Here is an 18,459-nt window from a genome sequence, read left to right on the forward strand (position 1 = left end):
TGGCCAGCCGTCCGTTATCATGACAGGCGGGTCCAGAACAGCCCTAGTCGCTTAGGCCGCCACGCTATTCTCCGCCGTCTGTCCCTTGCGTCGCACCTGTCCAGCCAGATGGCAGGGATTCGAATCCTTCGTGATGGAGAAACTTGATTCATCGCCCGACCACCTGCCGAGGGAATGGCTTTAATCTACGAGACGTTTCCCCTGTTGTGCTTCCGGGTTCCGGATACTGACAGCTAGGACTCCGTCTTCCGTACGCTACCTCTGAACACTTTATCGGTGGTGTGGGCCATACGTTACGCCATGGACTGGACGGTTATAGCACGGGATGCTGGAGGGACGCCTCCAATGACCGTTACGGTCCGCATCATTGTGCTCATCCTGGCGATTCCGACTACGCTGGTCTGCGGTCTCCGGGTATGTCTGAATCAATGCTTTGCACGTCGGCAGGAGAAGAACCCGGCTCATGTGATGCGTGCCTTAATAGCTTTATATGCGGAAGTTCGTCTTGCGATCATGGGGTCTAGACGATTGGATGGTGATGGTTGCGCTCGTCAGTATCTCCAGTGAACCTAGCAATATTGCATCTTGCTGAGTTGGCACAGATCATGGTGAACGGATTTTCGGCTATCGCATATACTATCACCTACTACGGCCTCGGGGTTAGAACGAAGAATGTTCCGGCAGCAGATATATTGGTTTGGTGGAAGGTACGTCGGTTCGCTGGGAAATCATGAATAGCGACTAAGACCACAGGCGATGCCAGATCTACTACGCTGCTCTGTGCTGCTATCTCCCTGTCGCTGCGGCAGTCAAGACAAGTCTCGTCCTTTTCATCATGCGCCTCTTTCCCACCCGCGGTATCACCATTGCCGGAAAATGTATACTGGGGTTTGTGGTAGTCTTTACAACCTCCGGCACTCTTGCTCTCGCGTTCCAGTGTCGTCCTTTCCGCGCCGGCTTCGACAAGACCATCACCGATGCCAAATGCTATTCGGTGAATACATCGTTTGCAATTCTTATGATGCAGGGTGTTATCATGTTCGTGGTAGATGTGATCATTCTTGCGCTTCCAATCCGTCGCGTGTGGCAGCTTCAAATGCCACGTGCACGACGAGTGATGATTCTGGGGCTGTTTTGCATAGGTATGCCCGACACCACCTGCAGGAAGTAAAGGCTAACCACAAACAGGATTTACCGCGTGTATCGCCGCACTCGTCCGATTTAGCACCCTAACCTATGCCACAGATGAAACAGATTATACCTGTTAGTACTGCCATGCCAGCTGTTCTACGAAATTCCCATCCAGCCAACCAATGCTCACCAAACTACAGACGCGGCTGCCAATTCCCTCATTTGGATGGAAGTTGAATTCAACCTTGGGCTTATGTCTGGTTCTCTTTCATCCCTCCGCAAGCTCGTCCGGCTCCGGCCCTCGCAGTGGTCACGAAATACCTCCTCCTTCACCGGCAGTCGCTCGACCAACCTCGAGCTCGGATTTCATAAAGGCTGGGGGAAGGGGATAACCAAACAAACGGAGATCAACAGGATTTTCGAGACGGCAGATAGCAGCCAAGAGCTTATCGCCCCGATCTACGGCCAAGGGGAATTGCCCACCACCACCAAAGCTTTTCCCGCCGCAACGACTCAGAGCTCCTAGACCGGTCTACACCGAATTTCTTATTTCCTTTCTAGAAATATATTATTCTCAATTCTGTCATACACAATAAGGTTCTTCACCCCGATGCGCCGCCGGATACCTGCAGAACGTTGCGACCAACGGCTCATCGACTTGTCAAAATGAGGGCTGCTCCACCCTTGCCCCGACGCTAAGCCCGACCGTTTCCCCAACGGCGCCCATCCTGGGGCCAAAATAAATGCCGGTCTCTGTGAGGGAGTGAGAATGAAACAATCTGCTTTTTCCTAATTAGTTCTAGACTTGGCCTCGGCGCCTAAATTCTTTGCCAACATCCGTGTTCCGGGCCCGGATTTCGGATGTTCACTGTGTACCATTATCCTCTAATAAGCTTTGTCATCGTGGATGGATGTTTCCTGAATGCTGCCTTTGGTTTTTTTTTTTTCGGATTGAATTGTAAAAAGTTCTTCGACAATTGGACATTTCAATTTATTTCAATTTGTCTTCTCTTCGATCTCGGGACAAGAGTATCATATCGTTCATCACTTGGCGACTGTCGTCGGTGTTCTCAAAATAATGACAACAACAACCATCTACATGCATCCTTTTTGCTGCCCATACCTACAATCTGCAGCCCACTCGACTGATTACATTGAAATGAAACCGTAAGCCACATAAGAGGTGGTCAATGCATCAATATCTCTCGACGATATATTAAAGACCCCTCTGGGATGATGCTGCATTCTTGGCGCTTATTGCCGATGAGCTGCAGGATCATTACTTTATATTGTACCTGCTTTGCCCCGAATCTTATATATCTTCATAACAGGAAATGATGCCATTCCAGAGAAATACATCCTCAAATTACTTCCATGTAGGACATATCAGAGAATCTCCTATACATCTCAATCACCTCTACCCCAATACTTTGTTTGGAATACAAGTTTCGCCTAGCGCCTAGCCATGGCTTGTAATCGAGTTGGCAAACAGACTGCTTAGATACTTCACATGGTTTTAGTCCCAAGGGACAATGATCCCAGAAAGCTCAGAGAGGGCATATGAATATGATAGCTCGATATCGAGCCAGAGATATACCTACATCCAAAGCAAGGCGACTAATAGGATTCCGGGCTTGGAATGGACCAAGCGCCATGGGGAATTCAAGGTTCTGTATCACATGAGCGACCCTTTTACTCTGCTATTGATGAATTGTGTAGGCTGACAGGAATAGTCTTTCAATTCTGGGAATCTTCGTTCTGGGATTCAACGTCATGGGAGCTTTTTATTGCACTGTTTTGCGGTACGTATTAGCATATTCTGAACTAGGTTCTTTACTGGCAGTTTGTAAGCTTAACCTATTATGGAGCCTATACGGAGATTTACGCGGGTTCTGTCACCGGGTATCACTGATGATCGGAATGGGGTGGATGTAGTCCCCTGGGGTTGCGTTGCAGATTGGTTGGGAAATATTCTCTGGTGGAGGCGATCTTTTGAAGAGGAGGGTGGGACAGGGGTTGCGAGTCGGTTTGATGACTGGCCTGAGGAACAGACCTCGGCTTTTCATAACGGAGAGAAATATGAACGGGGCCAGGAGAGTAATGTCTTCATGTAATTTGCCTGTAGATATGTAAATCGAGATTTATTCAGATTAGTTGACTTTAGATGGACAGGGACTAGAACAAGTTACGTAAATTGCAATCTCAACTCACACATCCAAACACAAAGCAAATCCAATTCAACATGTGACAAATCTATATAGGTACTTGCTCCTCGTAATCCAATCCGTTGTGAAAGACAGCAATCTCATGTCTCACAGATAGAATGACAGTTCCTTGTGGTGTGATTGTAGCAGGGGCGTTCACGCCAGCACTGTGCCAAGGAAGAGGTACATAGAAGTGCCGTGTATAGAACTTGTCTGTAGCAGCAGTCTCAAGGTTGATTGAGCAGACCCATCCACTCTGCTGGAGGAAGATAAGCCTTTCCTTGTGTATACCCAAGGTGTATTTGTAGTCTTCAATGGTCCTCTCGTAACATGTGTGATGTGAAGAGAATTGATTCTCCGGTGGAGGATGATGATCGGACGACAGGGTATGCATGATAGGAGTCGAATTGGAGGATCTGGTTCTCGAGGAGATGTTATAGATGTCACGGCAGTGAGGTAGGCAGATAGTATCAAGGATTGTACTGCCGTTTTCCTTGTGTTCATTGAACGATTCATACATAAACGTTGATAAGAGGTCGAATGAAGTCCAGCTGTAGGCGTGCACGCTGGCTTTCTGGATCAACATTAACAAGTCACTTTGTGGTTTGCTCACCCATTTTCCCGGTGAGCTAGTCTTTTCAAAGGCGTAATCTTTGACGAGAAGGCCAGTCTGCAAGTCCCAGACCGCATGCTTCTCAATCATAGCAATGAGTAGCCTGGTGCCATCAGGGCTCACCAGAACCTGTAGTGGTGACGAATCCATGTCCTTTTCGAGAATTAGACCTTCGATCTCGAAGTGGTCGGGTTGCTGCTGAACAATCCTTCTTGCAGTAACGCGTCGACCTCTATCCATACAAACAAGGATGTTCCGAGTTGAATTCCAGGCCAGAAAATTGATTGCCTAATTGTCTGTCTGGGTAAAGAGATCCTGAAGTGGCTGTCCTGTTTTGGTTCGAAAGACAGCAACCTGGCCGTTCTCACGTCCACAGAATACATAATCACCCCCATGGTGGGCAGCCATAGCCCCAATCACTAGATCATCAACCCATCCGACGCCTGGGTTGAGTGTTGGATGTTCCTGGCCACTATTACTGATGTCAACGGCATCATCCACAGAGTCTCATCTGAACAGAACCGATGGCTGCCATATGTTACAATAATCGCCCCGGATATCGAAAACTCGCGTACCGGTGCTGTTGAAGGCCAAGGCCCGAATACTCTCCCGCTGCAGAAAGACTTGCTTGAGTAGTGTCATAGTTCTAAAATCATACAGTTTGATGATACCATTTCCAGTTCCGACCGCCAGGATTGTGCCATCTGGAGAGATGCTGAGGACAGAAGCATTTGTATCTGCCGTGGCTTGTATGGTCAGACTGATGGGGTCGAAGACAAACGTCACACCGTCCTGAAAGCTAACTGCAGCCAGTTGAATGTCAGGGTTTGGGTTGAAGGCGAATGCGACAATCAGTGGCTCCGGGTATAAGGCACCAGATCGATGAAATTGGCCTTCGTATTCATATCCGTCAAGACCCCAAAAGCTCACAGGCCTGTGTGGATAGGAAAGACCAAGTAGGCCCAGGGCAGGGGCAAAGTCTGCATAGATGGGCGGCCGTCGGTACCTATGCTCGCGAATTTCCTCTTCTTCCCAATCACAGAATTTGAACACATCGAGCTCTTCACCAGTCCCTGCATCAAGAATGAAGGCAACGTTGGCTTTTGTAGCAACGTACAGCACCGTGTCATTTTTCCAAAAGCTGAGCGCAATTGCTTCGTCTTGCATCGGGACAGTCCATAATGCTTCTCCAGTCGATGTGTTTCAAAAGCGTATCTTTCTCCGGCCAGCCGAAGCCAAGAAGATATCGACCGAAGCGAAACCTAGACGGCGCACGGGTTCGCCGTAGTCAAGCTGGGTTTGCTCCTGGAACGTCCCCTCTTGATAGATACATATCTTGCCAGTTGATAATCCCAACGCAAGCTTCCCCCCTTTGCATGCAACAGAAAGGGACCGGGCGCCTGGCGTTACGATGCAGCATAGCCTATCATCCCACTGGTCTTGAGAGAGTCCCACCACCTGCAAACGTCGAAAGCTGGCTCTGGAAGCCTTCGAAATAGCAGATTCTCTTGGGCAAACTGCAGGGAGTAGATACTTTATGGCCCGAGGACTGGCAATGAGAGCCTTACCAAAAAAGGGCAACCAGATGGGCAATGTCATTTGTCCATGTAGTGATGGTTCTCATCTCATTCCCGAGAGCACATTGATACTTTTCCATACGCCCTAGAAACATGCGGAAGTTCTTTGCAGCTTGAATTAATGGGTCAATGTCCTGGGTTCTTGCCACTGTTTCAATCCACGCTAGTGCATTCGACGTTAAAAACGTGCTGAGTGTAATCAAATAGGCTGGGTCGCTGGATGAGGCACGTATAAGATGATCGGAAAAATGCAAAATTGCATATTCTGAGAATGGAAACTCTTTTGTTGTAGACGGCCGGGTTTGTCGAGAACGTGGCGGACTAAGTTCCTGAGTAGACAGGTAAGCTAAACAGACTTCAAAAAGCCTTGCATGGTCGGTTGTCTCTACGATAGAAAACCGTAGGTTGTTGTGCTGTCTATAGAGGTATTCTCGGACAGTCTGATGCGCTACCATGACGCATGACTTGGCATCGACAATGATCAAGTTGCCGCAGATACTTCCAACCATCTTTCCAAGTTGGTTGAGACTCTTTCCAATATCAAGCTTGAGAGCTTCCTGCAACTCGTCGACATGAAGAGGACGAAGAGCACAGAGCGTCCACCGTAGTATCCCGCAAGCGATCTCTCGTGTTTCGGGAATTGCCATGACTTTGCGAAGAATCGATGCATAAAGTTCACTCATTTCGTCTGGACTGGAAACTAAGCAATCATGAACTTGTTCTGCACTGATTGCATCTAAGATCTTGTTGACGATGAGATTTGTCCAAAGAAAATTACCGTTGGATCGCGCAATGATATTCTCCACTAATTCATCACGTTCGTGCTCACTGTCAGTCAAGAAGTGCACCGAGTGGGATTCAACAAAAAGTGTGATGTCGCACAGGGAGGCACCTCGGGTGATGTCATCGGTCACTGTGAGCATTTTCTGGCCCGAGATGAGGCGCTCTATAGTTAAAGAAGGGCGACTGGTGAAGAAAACCAGTAGCGGAAAGCTCGCTTCTACGCTGGCCAGAAATGAGAAAAGGGGAGAGCACTTTTCGCACTCATCCAATGCATCAATCACCCAGTATTGAGGCCGTGACAGTTGTGTTCTCAGAAATTTGGTAGTGAAAAGGGTTCGCCAAATGGAACGTTCGTCCCTGCGGTTAAATGTGACATTGCTTTCACATACTTCGACCAACCCTTTTCGGATTTCTTGATTTGTTGCTGCCATCTGGTAGGCCAAAGAACATAGAAGTCTGGCTATACGAGACTTCTCTGCGCTGTTGTCTTTGAAGAAGAAGTAGGCACAGTCTTTGTTTGACTCTTTGAGGTGCTGGATGACGTATGCAGCAATTATAGACTTGCCTGACCCTGGTTCTCCACGTAGCCAGTAGCACTTGGGGGGCTGTTTCCCGTCTAACCATTGTAGAAATGACTCCTTTTTCATCAACCATGAACAAGAGCCATCTGTCCGGTGCTCGATGTTGTTCTCGTAGTCGATCTCTGGGCTCTCAACAATGCCCAAAAAGCGCGATATAACTCTCATCAGATCCTCCTGATCATGAGTTTCTGGCGACGCTTTGATGGCAAGTTGTAGGGCATGGATAGATTTTATAGCTGTAGTAAATGCATCCCTTAGACGGCCATAGTCACTGTCGGTCGGATCATTGAATTTGCAAACGTTGGAATGATCGGCGTTTAAGTGGCTAATCTGCTCACCAGGAAGTTCCGAAACTGCTGACCATTTATCCACAATCAACCCAAGAATTGTTGGCTGTGTCTCAAAAAACGACCACAGTTGAATGCCTTCGTAGGTGTGACGGAATTGATCGTTGATTGTTTGGATGACCTCCGAATAGGGAAACAGACTCTCGACATACGGCTTGGACCCTTTACCGCGGACCAGTGACAGCAGATTGCTCTACATTTTTGCCATATCAGATCCTCTATGGGGCGTTGCGAGGAAGAACAGACTGTGGATCCGCGCTGCGATGCGATTGTAGGTGGGATTGGCTTTTGCCAGGAGAAGGGCCTTTTTTATCACCAAGCCTCCCATACTGTGTCCTATCAGGACAATCGGAGTCTGATCCGCACTATCGCCGAATGAAGGTGAGGTGTGAATGTCGCCTAGCAGGGCCTGGCCGAAATCATGGATGGTAACGATGCTGGTCGCTCGCTCGCGCCAGTTCGAATTGTAACCAAACGAATGAATCCGAACATGCTCGAAGAAGGGCTCTTTTGGAAGCCACTTTTTGGGCTAGTAGTGATTCAAATCAGCGGTCTTGCTCCATATTTTCCGTGACTCACCTCCTAGGCCGTGCACGAAGACAAAATCTATCCGCGATTCTGCTGGCTCGTGAAGAAGGTTAAGGCCTAGCGGTCCCCAGAAATCTCCCTTGAGGTCCCCGGTTCCAATTATGCTAGTACGTGAGCTCGTAATCCGGCGGAACAAGGAGCTTGCTCTTAGCGATAGCCATCCGCGGGCTGATTCATCCGACTTCCTGGGATGGTGGTCCACCATGGGTACCTGCGGGAGCGTGTTGGTGAAAACTCACCATGACGAGCAGCTCACTGAGGAGACGTCCAATTCCCGACAGGCAATGTCATGGACAATCGCTGTCGAACTTACCGTGGCCTCGATCTGGTAGGAAATCATGCTGGGGTGGATGTGCACTGCCCATGCACAAGGCTGAAAAAGAGGGGTAGACAATAGCCGCCATGGCTGCAGGTGAGGGAACAACTGGCACCCTCAACTGCAGTAAAGCGGTTCGACTTCATCCAATCGTAGATACCAAACCAGGGAGAGATCCAGGTTTTATCAAGCAGAGTGGTAAGGATTTGTCTCCTGGGAAATAATCCAAGCTCCCTTGCTTCGAAGCCTTGAGTTGGTGATGAAGCTGTCTTTTCCCAGCGCCTTCGGATTCAGATTGCCGCCCAGGCACATGACGGGCTAACCGGTTCAAGCCTGTCCCAACATTTACGCGCTGTGCGTATTCCTTCGATTGTTCAAAAAGTAGATGATACATCCACATAGTCATTAGTGAAAATAACATCCAGATACGTCGTGGTTGAATTGAAGCCATCGTATCACTAAGAATGCATCTAAACAAGCATATGCAGGGACCTGTCTACACAATACTAAATTCTCAGTCGCAGTTATTGGGTACCAGTTATACCGCTAGGTTTTAAATATTAAATTTCTGACATTAGAGTATAATGTTAATCACCAGGAACCATTTTGGTATTATACACAGTTTTCCTACATCCTCACCCGAACATCCCTCTAGATCCTCACCTCCTCCGGCTCATGCCCAGCAGAACCATGCGGATCCATTTCCACATCATTACTCAAGTTTGTGAATCCTTCCTGTCTGCGCTGCGCACTGCGGAGGTTATACGTACTCGACATCCTCCCGATCTGACCCCCACTATCACTCCACGACCCAGAGGTATGAAATCTCATAACCTGTCGAAAGCACGGGATGCAAGCTGTGACGATAACCAGACTCGCCTCGACATTACTAGAGAGAATCGTCAGCATTCACACCACAGACATTCAACGAAACGAAGCAACGTACATCCACAACGCCATCTTCCCCAACAGAAACGTCTGATCGTCTTGCGTCAACATAGGGATGGTTGCTGAGAGCCGGAGGATACTCGTCACCAGTGACCTGTCCCATCGATATAAATTAGCCCATCGACATTCAATCAGCCCCAGGAATGTGGAATATAACCTACAACCCCCCCAACCCAAACATACACGCCAGCCCGACCCGTTTTCTAGACGCCATTTTCAACCTCGCCACAATAGGCAACGGCATTCCCATAAGTATGATGTCGGTGAAGATACTGGCGACCACACCAGAGAGAAATATCGGTGCGCGACCCAGACACTGTCCCTCCACCCAGGGGTGCCACGCTTTATAAACTGGCCGACAGCTGAACAGAAAACAACATTCGAGAATGACCATGTAGGAAACCACAAAGGCGGTGATGGACCATAATGTGATGCGCCATCTTCGTTGCATGTCGGAGAGGCGGTAGTAGAGGATGATGAGGGAGATTTTGGAGAGACCGAGAGCGGGGATGTAGGTTAGGGCGCCAGCGAGGAGGACCTGGCTTTTTGCGTTAGGAAATTGATGGAGGGGGTGAAAGGGGGAAGGGAGGAGAGACTTGGAGGGTCTTGTAGTATACGGGGGTTTCAAGGTCCCATTCGTGGACACCGAGACCGGCATGGGTGTATCCATCTGTTGGAGGTGAGTTGCTGAGTGGTATGAAAGTGGATCGGAATATTCACATAAAAGTACTGACTGAGTGACAGCTGCGAAAATCTGTATGTCGAATCTTTTCGTTAGGTCGGTGTCTGCGATCGATGATGTTGGTTGTTACTGACCCATGAAGCCACGATAACGACTAGAATATCAATATCTGTCAGAATTGTGCCACCGTATAGAAGGTATGGCTACTTACCATCATCCAGGTACCATTTCCGCACAATCACCACCCGGGTATATATTCTCACCAACAAACACAACGCACTGACAGTGACACCCACAATAACCACCACCAGATTCGCCAGATGATAATGTCTTGTTGGATCTGTCAAATCCGGGGCCACTCCGGTTGGGGCAGAAATAACGCCCGTACCACTTTCCGTGGGGGCTGCAGTGCTGGTGGCGCTCATACCTACCTATCCGATCATTATTCCCAAGACACAAGAAAGAAAAAGCACAAACAACGAAATAAGCTTTTCTCCCGAACTCCCCCCGTTGAAAGAAACAAGAGGTCCGGAGTAGGGAGTCGGGAGGGAGAAATTAATAAATACCACCAGCATCGGGGCCAATTCCGCCCTCAAATTCCGAGGGTCGGGGGTACCGATAACTCGAAAAAGCTAGATGTCGGCCCCTAAGTACTAGGTCTTTTAGCTTGATACTGAAATGGTTGGTGCCCAATGGGAGATATATCTCAGTGGGATTATGAGATCAGTCCAGGTAAGAATTTTGTGTCAGTAGCTGGCTAGCTGGCCGTTTGTGCCTGATCTGCAGGAGGCTACAGTCTGGTTTGGTTAATCAGGGATTAATCTACTCGTCCTTGGCATGGAAGAACTCCGGTCGACAGTCTAGACTGCGTCAATTCCGGCCGAAGGATTGGGGTTTGCCTGGCTTGGGGATGTTGTGGTCAATGGATATTAAGTGGTGGGGGGGTTTGATTGGGTGGCTGGGGGGTTTCAGTCTAACGGTGTCCCCATCGATGGACGCATGTAGTCACGATCTGCATCGACGGGGGACTCCGATTGCTACCCCTTCTGCTTCCTCAATGGCTGGTCCTTACAATTGACAGCGGAAAAGTGGAGTTGCATAATTCTTGGTCAGATGGATTGTTATCCCTGTGTGCTTCCTTATCATCTAAAACCTAAAGCTATCGCCACATCACCAGGCCAGGCTGCCGTCTGCGCCAGCCAGACCACAGTAATAATTGAGTTCGTCGCCTCCGATATGTTGACCCTCGGACTTGCAATAATACAGAAGGCTCTGGTCATTCAGCAGTGTGCAGTCGGGGCATTGGTCCCATTGTTTGCTCCCCGTGTTGCGGTTCTTGTAGTATGTGCAGGCTTTTTCGGTGGCGGCCTTGTTGAAGACTTTCTGTACATTCATGGTTAAAGATGGATTGATACAACGAGGGTGAGTGTCACTTACTACGCCACTGCCGGGGGAGTCATAGCAAAGACCTGTGTAGTGGAGGTCGGCCAGAGTGCTGGGTATGTTAGTGATGGAGTGTATAAGGTGCAGGGTGATGTGTACCCAGTAGCAAAGGCTGCGATGATAAGAGCTGCGAATTGTTTCATGGTGGCTGATGTATCTAATCTGCTGAGTGGAGGGTAGCTAAGTGATTGACGACAGGATGGCACCTTCTTAAATATGATACATCTTGTGAGATGCCCAGACACCTCATATATCATCCTTCTCCGGAGCTCTTTCAACCTTCCTCATGGCCATCACAACTTCAATGGTCTACTGCCACGCCTTGGTGTCTCCGAAAATACTCCGCATTTAATTAACATTGCTCAATCCGATCAGAAGATACCCAACAACGATGTCATTTTTGAGTTCTCCAAGACCAACAACGATGATCCCAATGAATGGATGAGACGTCACACCACATTCTCTACCAATGTAACGGTCGTGCAGGTTTTCTGATAGATCAGGTCTCAGATTCCGTCATCTCAACGACGGCCGAGATGTAGATCTATCGGGCGTAAATGTCTCATCCTCCGCCAAGGTCGTCGATCCCTGGTTGTGCTTCACAAGGGGAACTCATATGCCAAAGCTCCCCCCTGAACAAAGAGAAGCAGACGCGGGAGACAAACTCATATATTAAGGTTCTGGAAGTGAAACGGGTGGATCCAGAGCCCGACGTGAGTGGCCAACGGGTCGATCCGTGGCTGCGATTGACCTTTTTTAGGGTTCCGGCGGATCGTCTCGACTACTCAATGCGGCGATCGGACTTATCGCTCGACGGCGTCGATCGGGTTGTTTCTTCGGCCAATTTTCGGAGACTCCCGAGGGATCCCCAACGGTTCCCGTTAGATACTCCATACGCTATCACCAGGTTCACGTGGTGGCCTTGGCTATAGTTACATGTCTTGGCACGGCATGCAGTATTCGAACTGACTATCGTGATACAATGCACAGCGATACGCATATATAAACCAACTCATATCTCAACAATACCCTCAAAGCACAGCCATCACCTCATCTCCAGATTGCCAACCCAATCCACCACCATGAAGCTCCCACTTCTCATCCCCCTCCTCTACGCTACCCTCTCCCACGCAGCAGCCACCACCCTCTGCGGCCCAGATGAAGCAATCCTCATCCTGGAGAACAACACCACTGCAACCATCAAGAAAGCAGACCTAGCCTCCTACCTCCCCAACATCTCCTTCCTCCCACCCAATACCACCACCCCTCCCCTCCTCACCACCACCACCACCAACACCAACCACACCAAGCGCGGCAGTTCCACCGAACTCATCATCGAGCTCCCCGACCTCGACTTCCTCGGCTGGGACATTGCCATGTCCACCGTCACCCACGCCAACCAAGCCGACGCGACCCTCGCCATCGCCGGCGGACAAATGATCGCCAACAGCATCGCCATCGGCGCATCCGCCGACTTCACCCTAGTCGAGGACTTTCTCTCCGCCAGTTACAGTCTGACCTACACACAGACCGTGACGAGCACGTTGACCGGCACGGTCACGATGACGATCCCGGCCAACAAGTGGGGAGCGATTGTCAGTAACCCACTTACCCACCGGAAGCGGGGGTATGTGTTCACGGGAGAGCCAGGAAATGGCCAATTCGAGTATTACCAGGCGGATTCGTTCGATAGTGCTAGTTACACGTATTCAGCGGGAACTTTGTCGTGGGTAAAGGGCGTGGTGACCACTTGTTTGGGGGATGGATACCCTTTGCCTAGATGTGAGGGGAGTGGGGATTTGGAGTGATTCACTCTATGGGTGAGGGGATGCTGAGTTGATTACAACCTAGAGTTGGAGAAAGAGTTTCGGGGTGGATGATTTCCGCCTCGCATGTTAAATACACAGATAGATAGCGAAATGTCAGACGTAGCCTAAGCCATGTCATCAAGGTACCGCGCAGGAGCGGAATCATAAACCGCCCGTCCTTAGGAACCAGTAAATGATCTTGGCAAGCGGGGAAGCCATCCCTGGATGCAAAAACGCCACATCCATTACCTGGTGAATTGAAAAGCCATACAGACCTCGTATATGAGCACGTGTTCCACAACCGTTGAACTCGGTCAGTGTCCTGCCACATGGCACCCCACCGGACCGTTTATCTGATAACTTAGACCCCGCACCGCGTCGGATCCGAGCTCGGTAATAGCTATTAGGTCAGTGACGGAAGATTTGTCTGATGTCACTAATTGGAGATATGGGGGGTGAATGTCTGTTGGGATAATTGGGTTTGTGTTTGATTCCGCGCGCGGAATGACTGTCTGTAAGTAGATGGAATAGAAAGCTATGTCTTGGTATATTGATTGCACGAAGCGGATTGAATGACTAAGTAGGATGCTATGCGTCATTGCTAATTTAATGTATGTCGTCAGATGAAGTGGAATTCCCTCTTCACTGCGTTAAGCTACCATAGGTAATTATATACCGTGAATTACAAACCGATTCTCTCCATCGACTTCGATACATAGTGATATTACCAGTGTACCATTCACATTAGCCATTCATCTGGGAATGTAATCCCCCTATATCTTCTCGATAGACCAACCATCTTTCCTTTCCAACTTCATCCTTATAATATTCCGAAGAAAAATAAATACGTTGATGTGTCTTGATCTGCGCTCTAAACCACCACCGAAAGCCCTATACAATCCAACATCTGTCAATTCTTCCAATATCAAAATTCCGACTGCTCCATTGCGAGCATGGTCTCCGGTGGAGACCTATCCTGTCTTCATTTCCATATCTTTCGTCTCTCTTCAAGCCATACCATCAAACCAAAACAACTACTCAAATACCAATACACGATGGTATTCCCAGTCTCACCAATGGGTATAAAAAGCATTACTACGTTCGAATCCACCATTATGAAAACACACCAAATACGGTTAATCCTCTCAGAAGAGAGAATCATATCTGCAAGCACATAATTCGTTGCCTTCACAGGCGCTACATATTTTCAAGTTACTTACCATCCTACTAAGTGTATGGCAAGTCTGATAAAAGATTCGACAACCCACAACTGACAACACATATCGTATTGTGGTAAATATCAACCACCTAACCAAGCTAATTATCTCATCGCGGGATATGCTTGCTCGGAAGAGTTCATGGTCAACATATACAAAGAGCTATCGATATAGTAATACGTATATCACACCGTTGAGAATAACAACCCGGGTTATTTGATCGTCACTGATATACGGTGTATCTTATTTCCGTGCAAGTACAAAAGCCGCTATGAAAGCGTCGAGGATTGACTGTGCTGGAGAATCAAGAACCTCGAGAGGAAGAGATCCGACCTCAAAAAGTGCAGTGCCGCGGAGGGGGAGCCGATGGAAGTGCAATGCATTTTCCATGGGAAGGCCTCCATCCTATGCAAGCTCTGTTTTGCTGGCAACAAGAAGTGCGTTCCAGTAAGTATTCCCAGCCACGATGTATGTATATTGTTTATTAACGCGTCTAAACGTCCCCTGGAATGATTGGAAACGCTTTCAATATATCCAAGATTCTTGAATGGATACGCGATTTGTTTAGACTAGATAAATTAACCCTGGATGACTGTGTCGCGATGTGCACCACCGGCTTCAACTTGATGAAGGCTTTTGAAAATATTAAGATTGTCCATACCATGGCTTTGAAGCCTAAAGGGGCTAAAAAAGTGTATGTTAGGGATGGCCTGTTCCAATAATGTTTGGCTAACGATAACCTAGGTTAACCTTTACTCCTACCAATCTTATATGGCCATTCATAGGGATGCTGTCGCCCGGCAGTTTCAGCACCCTGGCGCGGACGCTTCAGCGGATGAACTTTATCTTTACGAGCAGCGAACTCTACTCCGCTCATTGCCCTGCGATGCCAGTTATACTGCTTGGGTTGTGGCAATGACTGTGATTTAGGATGAGGTTATCTCTGTGTTCCGTAAACATTACCCTGATGTTCCAGCTACTCCTGAGAATGATGAACAACAGGATAAGGATGCGGAGGAACAGGAGGAGGAACTGGTGACTTCTGCGGAAGTTCAGGCGGTGCTCAACACCTTCCCCATCCAGACAACCTTTCACTTTTTACGAGATACCTTCTGCGGACGACATTATGGGTTCTTCGAACATTCTATACCAATGCGCTTTTAGCTCTTCGGTTCAAGTGTCGAGACATAACTTCCTGTGAGATCATCAAAGATCATTCTGAAAGGACCCGAAGTTATTCTGGACAAACGACCACGTTGAACGCTGGAATCCGCTGTTTCCGAAGAGACAGCGGGAACTGAGAGGCCAGAAAACATTATTTTATTTGGCTCTTGGGCGCATAGGCTGCACTGAAAGGTCTGTTTTGTTATTGAGTTCGTTGCTAAAGATACAACCTACCGGATATTCCCCATTCTGCTGGGGTGGGTAATTTCTACGATGCTAAATATCAACTATGGGAATTACCATCCAACTCAAGTTGATTCTGGAACCCTACAATGATCAATAGAAACGGGTAGGTGGGTATGGAACAGTTTGACTGAGTTCTGCAACTATACCCACGATACTGCAGTGGCAAATGTTCCCTGATTTCTCATCAGTGGGAAGAGACATGCTAGGCGTGTCGATAAAATCACACATTGCCTGATGACCAGGAGGTAGGAATGGATTCGTTCGGCATATCTTTTATTGGAATTGTTAAAAATTTAAAAAAAACCATAAAGATAATAAAGGAAGGGTCCGCGTCCAAGCGCATGTTCGCCATTCTGCGACGAATATGGTATTTCTCTTATTCGTCACGACACCGCTCTGATGATCCTCAGCTGCGTTTCTTTTAACGTCTTTCTCTACGATTATTTACCGTATCTGATACCTACCGTTAGTTGGAAGAAGCCTGCGACACGGTTTGTCTTTCAAGGCTAAGCGATACCTGTTCCGTTGCTTATCACTCTTCTTCTATTTCTAGCACCCATTCAAGGGGGGGAATATCATTGAAAGCGCGACAAATCCATTGCTCTCCCTATTCGCTTACTCGGCTTCTGCTTTGAGAATCCCTTTGAAATGCGTTCAGTGACATTAGTGGATCATCTCCAAAGGAAGTCGAACCAGTTCCAACCTGGTCGAACAGGTTATATCGGCTATATTGGTCGTATTATGGAGACTGAGTTGGGCGAACAGCCACTGCAGCGATACTGCTTTCTCTCAACGGAGTCAACATGATGTGGAATATTGGGTTTACTCAGATCCGAATCGTGATCAAGCGAGTAAACCGGGCAGTGCTTGTGATCGCTGTCGTATGATGTCACATGGCGCCTTTTAATCCTTACACTAAACAGCAAGAGCATTTCAGCAAGAGCATTTCCTCAGGGATAAGGAAAATGTTTTGCAAATGGAACCATACAACTGCCGATTCTATTGCCGGTCGTGCTGTTGTTTTATTATCCTGCGATCATTTATGACATAATCAAAATTGCAGATCTCTTTCATACCAGTTCAACAAAAAAGGTCCTCCAAAGGTCTATGATAGCGCTTATGTGGATCACTGTACTCAAACCCCGACACTGCGGGCACGGTTAAGTAACCCTGGTCTTGCTGTTGTCCATGATTCGCGTCAAAAAACCTCTCTGAACGCATATATTCCTAAACATATACTCAGTATATGCATCCGCTCTTTTATCAAACGACGAGTTCGACATTTCGGAGGCAAATGCGACACTCAACCCAAGCGCATTCGGTTATTACTACGTTGTGATACTCGGTGCACAGGGGCGTGCACTAACGCATACTCAGTCATTGGACGGTTTCGTCAACTATATATTCTGCAGAGTAGGGAGCTAGGTGCAGAATACCAACGAATCCTTTTATGGAGATACAAGGGATATAACGGGGAGAGGTTCAGCTCGAGGAGCCATACCCCAGCTGCCAAGGACCGATATTGGACACTTACTCAACTGATAACTACCGGGGATAGTTATAAGCCGTGAAAAAAACCATCTCGAATAATGGCCTACGACTAACATGAATCGACTGATCCAAACTGATACTTTACAAACAAGAGAAACTAACCAAATCTGGACGCCACTGTACATCTACGAACAGGATTCAAAACAAAAGACTATATGAATCTCCTACCTCAACACAAACCCCATAGACCATACCCACTCGACCTCTCATCCAGACAACTGCATGAGAAACAATATCTCCAGGACGAATGATGTTCTAGTGGCTATTCTCCACTACAACGACTCCAGAGACTGCGATGCGTGGTAGCTCTATGCTATGGTATGAAACATATACCGCACATCTACAGACAGTAGAACATCATGGCTGACTGGGTGGGTTTACGATTGTGTCTGGTATGGTATTCGGTGTTGGCCATGTGACTCCCAATCGATACGAAGAATTAAAGTCAGGCTCCAGAACAGATGAAAGGCAGTTCATGGCTGTGGGGGGTTTGTATACTGACTATGATGCATTTGAACTTGATGTAGAGGGTTAGAGCGCGTCTGGCCATATTGACAGAGGTTGATACTTTTCTCCTGGGTATGAATACCCAGTGTCTTCTCCTTCTTCTTTGCCTACCAGCCAACCCCTTTCATCTGGTTTGTATTTAAGAATGTGACTTCCTCTAGCCCTTCTGGGGACGTGCTACTACCACCACCATTATCACCATCAGCAGCACAAAATAACACCCTACCTAACACCAGTAATACTCATATAAGGATAAACCTCTCGACCGCCACATAACTACAGACCATGTACTTGATGCTATCGCAGCGGGAAAATTCAAAGATTCTGTTTATCTATTTGGTTGAGATACCTCCAAGGGATACTCGTTCTCCGGTTGAAGGATCTCGAAAAAAGCAAGAAGTGAAACATTCTAAATTCTATCATGTATTTATATTAGGGTTCCAAATCCCGCTTTTATCCTAGACAATAACTGTATCCGAAGATCCCGTGTTGAAAGGCATATACCCCTGAACGGTGGCGGAGTGGTTTATTTTGGGATCTTCATGGGCCGTGGTGCGGGAAGTCAAAGCCTCAACGGGATGGATGGTTTGGTCACGAAGGATCAATAGATCGGGGTATCTTCGGGGAAATATATCGTTCATGTTCTATGCTGTATTAGGAGATTGATGGTATGCAATATGGATGTAGTTAGATTGCGAGAGATAACATGCATTTGAGCTTGATCATAGATTTAAAACACAAAGGTAGAAAAAG

The 18,459-nt window shown here is 47.8% G+C and overlaps 8 protein-coding genes across 8 annotated transcripts; 3 read left to right on the forward strand and 5 right to left on the reverse strand.

The window, feature by feature from the left end:
- The first annotated feature begins 133 nt into the window (after positions 1-133).
- BO94DRAFT_226320 (uncharacterized protein) lies at positions 134-1,825 on the forward strand. Its single transcript, XM_025606264.1, has 6 exons — positions 134-414; positions 485-550; positions 603-707; positions 764-1,142; positions 1,189-1,263; positions 1,332-1,825. Exons 1-6 carry the CDS (start codon positions 301-303, stop codon positions 1,655-1,657), a joined length of 1,065 nt encoding a protein of 354 aa, XP_025472144.1. The 5' UTR covers positions 134-300; the 3' UTR covers positions 1,658-1,825.
- Positions 1,826-3,384: 1,559 nt separating this feature from the next.
- BO94DRAFT_581715 (uncharacterized protein) lies at positions 3,385-4,188 on the reverse strand (the record flags this gene model as incomplete). Its single annotated transcript, XM_025615422.1, has 1 exon — positions 3,385-4,188. One exon carries the CDS (start codon positions 4,186-4,188, stop codon positions 3,385-3,387), a length of 804 nt encoding a protein of 267 aa, XP_025472145.1.
- Positions 4,189-4,455: 267 nt separating this feature from the next.
- Positions 4,456-5,115, reverse strand: BO94DRAFT_581716 (WD40 repeat domain-containing protein; the record flags this gene model as incomplete). The annotated part of the gene is made up of 1 exon (XM_025615423.1): positions 4,456-5,115. One exon carries the CDS (start codon positions 5,113-5,115, stop codon positions 4,456-4,458), a length of 660 nt encoding a protein of 219 aa, XP_025472146.1.
- Positions 5,116-5,512: 397 nt separating this feature from the next.
- Positions 5,513-8,164, reverse strand: BO94DRAFT_581717 (uncharacterized protein; the record flags this gene model as incomplete). The annotated part of the gene is made up of 4 exons (XM_025615424.1): positions 5,513-7,429; positions 7,553-7,765; positions 7,832-8,009; positions 8,064-8,164. The coding sequence occupies 4 exons, from the start codon at positions 8,162-8,164 to the stop codon at positions 5,513-5,515; spliced, it is 2,409 nt and encodes an 802-aa protein (XP_025472147.1).
- Positions 8,165-8,708: 544 nt separating this feature from the next.
- On the reverse strand, positions 8,709-10,536 carry BO94DRAFT_531306 (uncharacterized protein). Its single transcript, XM_025610872.1, has 7 exons — positions 9,982-10,536; positions 9,905-9,924; positions 9,809-9,842; positions 9,685-9,758; positions 9,250-9,626; positions 9,087-9,182; positions 8,709-9,029 (listed from the first exon to the last, which is right to left on the reverse strand). Exons 1-7 carry the CDS (start codon positions 10,193-10,195, stop codon positions 8,792-8,794), a joined length of 1,053 nt encoding a protein of 350 aa, XP_025472148.1. The 5' UTR covers positions 10,196-10,536; the 3' UTR covers positions 8,709-8,791.
- A 327-nt stretch (positions 10,537-10,863) lies between these two features.
- Positions 10,864-11,838, reverse strand: BO94DRAFT_531308 (uncharacterized protein). Its single transcript, XM_025610873.1, has 3 exons — positions 11,313-11,838; positions 11,208-11,265; positions 10,864-11,153 (listed from the first exon to the last, which is right to left on the reverse strand). Exons 1-3 carry the CDS (start codon positions 11,354-11,356, stop codon positions 10,941-10,943), a joined length of 315 nt encoding a protein of 104 aa, XP_025472149.1. The 5' UTR covers positions 11,357-11,838; the 3' UTR covers positions 10,864-10,940.
- A 421-nt stretch (positions 11,839-12,259) lies between these two features.
- On the forward strand, positions 12,260-13,147 carry BO94DRAFT_531310 (uncharacterized protein). Its single transcript, XM_025610874.1, has one exon. The coding sequence runs from the start codon at positions 12,296-12,298 to the stop codon at positions 13,019-13,021; it is 726 nt and encodes a 241-aa protein (XP_025472150.1). The 5' UTR covers positions 12,260-12,295; the 3' UTR covers positions 13,022-13,147.
- Positions 13,148-14,840: 1,693 nt separating this feature from the next.
- BO94DRAFT_581721 (uncharacterized protein) lies at positions 14,841-15,402 on the forward strand (the record flags this gene model as incomplete). The annotated part of the gene is made up of 3 exons (XM_025615425.1): positions 14,841-14,932; positions 14,983-15,130; positions 15,169-15,402. 3 exons carry the CDS (start codon positions 14,841-14,843, stop codon positions 15,400-15,402), a joined length of 474 nt encoding a protein of 157 aa, XP_025472151.1.
- Between the last annotated feature and the right edge of the window lie 3,057 nt (positions 15,403-18,459).

Source organism: Aspergillus sclerotioniger (genome assembly GCF_003184525.1).
Source record: "Aspergillus sclerotioniger CBS 115572 chromosome Unknown BO94scaffold_3, whole genome shotgun sequence".
NCBI classification, from domain to species: domain Eukaryota; kingdom Fungi; phylum Ascomycota; class Eurotiomycetes; order Eurotiales; family Aspergillaceae; genus Aspergillus; species Aspergillus sclerotioniger.

What these genes read in the sequence shown, in the direction of transcription:
- BO94DRAFT_531308 (XM_025610873.1), bottom strand. Translation starts at nt 11,356, where the DNA reads ATGAAACAATTCGCAGCTCTTATCATCGCAGCCTTTGCTACTGG. An exon ending in ATCGCAGCCTTTGCTACTGG is followed by an intron (nt 11,266 to 11,312) that starts GTACACATCACC and finishes TAACATACCCAG; the next exon opens with CACTCTGGCCGACCTCCACT. An exon ending in ACTCCCCCGGCAGTGGCGTA is followed by an intron (nt 11,154 to 11,207) that starts GTAAGTGACACT and finishes ATGAATGTACAG; the next exon opens with AAAGTCTTCAACAAGGCCGC.
- BO94DRAFT_531306 (XM_025610872.1), bottom strand. Translation starts at nt 10,195, where the DNA reads ATGAGCGCCACCAGCACTGCAGCCCCCACGGAAAGTGGTACGGGCGTT. An exon ending in GAAATGGTACCTGGATGATG is followed by an intron (nt 9,925 to 9,981) that starts GTAAGTAGCCAT and finishes TTGATATTCTAG; the next exon opens with TCGTTATCGTGGCTTCATGG. An exon ending in ATGTTTGGGTTGGGGGGGTT is followed by an intron (nt 9,183 to 9,249) that starts GTAGGTTATATT and finishes TCGATGGGACAG; the next exon opens with GTCACTGGTGACGAGTATCC.
- BO94DRAFT_226320 (XM_025606264.1), top strand. Translation starts at nt 301, where the DNA reads ATGGACTGGACGGTTATAGCACGGGATGCTGGAGGGACGCCTCCAATG. An exon ending in CGCTGGTCTGCGGTCTCCGG is followed by an intron (nt 415 to 484) that starts GTATGTCTGAAT and finishes GTGCCTTAATAG; the next exon opens with CTTTATATGCGGAAGTTCGT. An exon ending in ATATATTGGTTTGGTGGAAG is followed by an intron (nt 708 to 763) that starts GTACGTCGGTTC and finishes AGGCGATGCCAG; the next exon opens with ATCTACTACGCTGCTCTGTG.
- BO94DRAFT_531310 (XM_025610874.1), top strand. Translation starts at nt 12,296, where the DNA reads ATGAAGCTCCCACTTCTCATCCCCCTCCTCTACGCTACCCTCTCCCAC.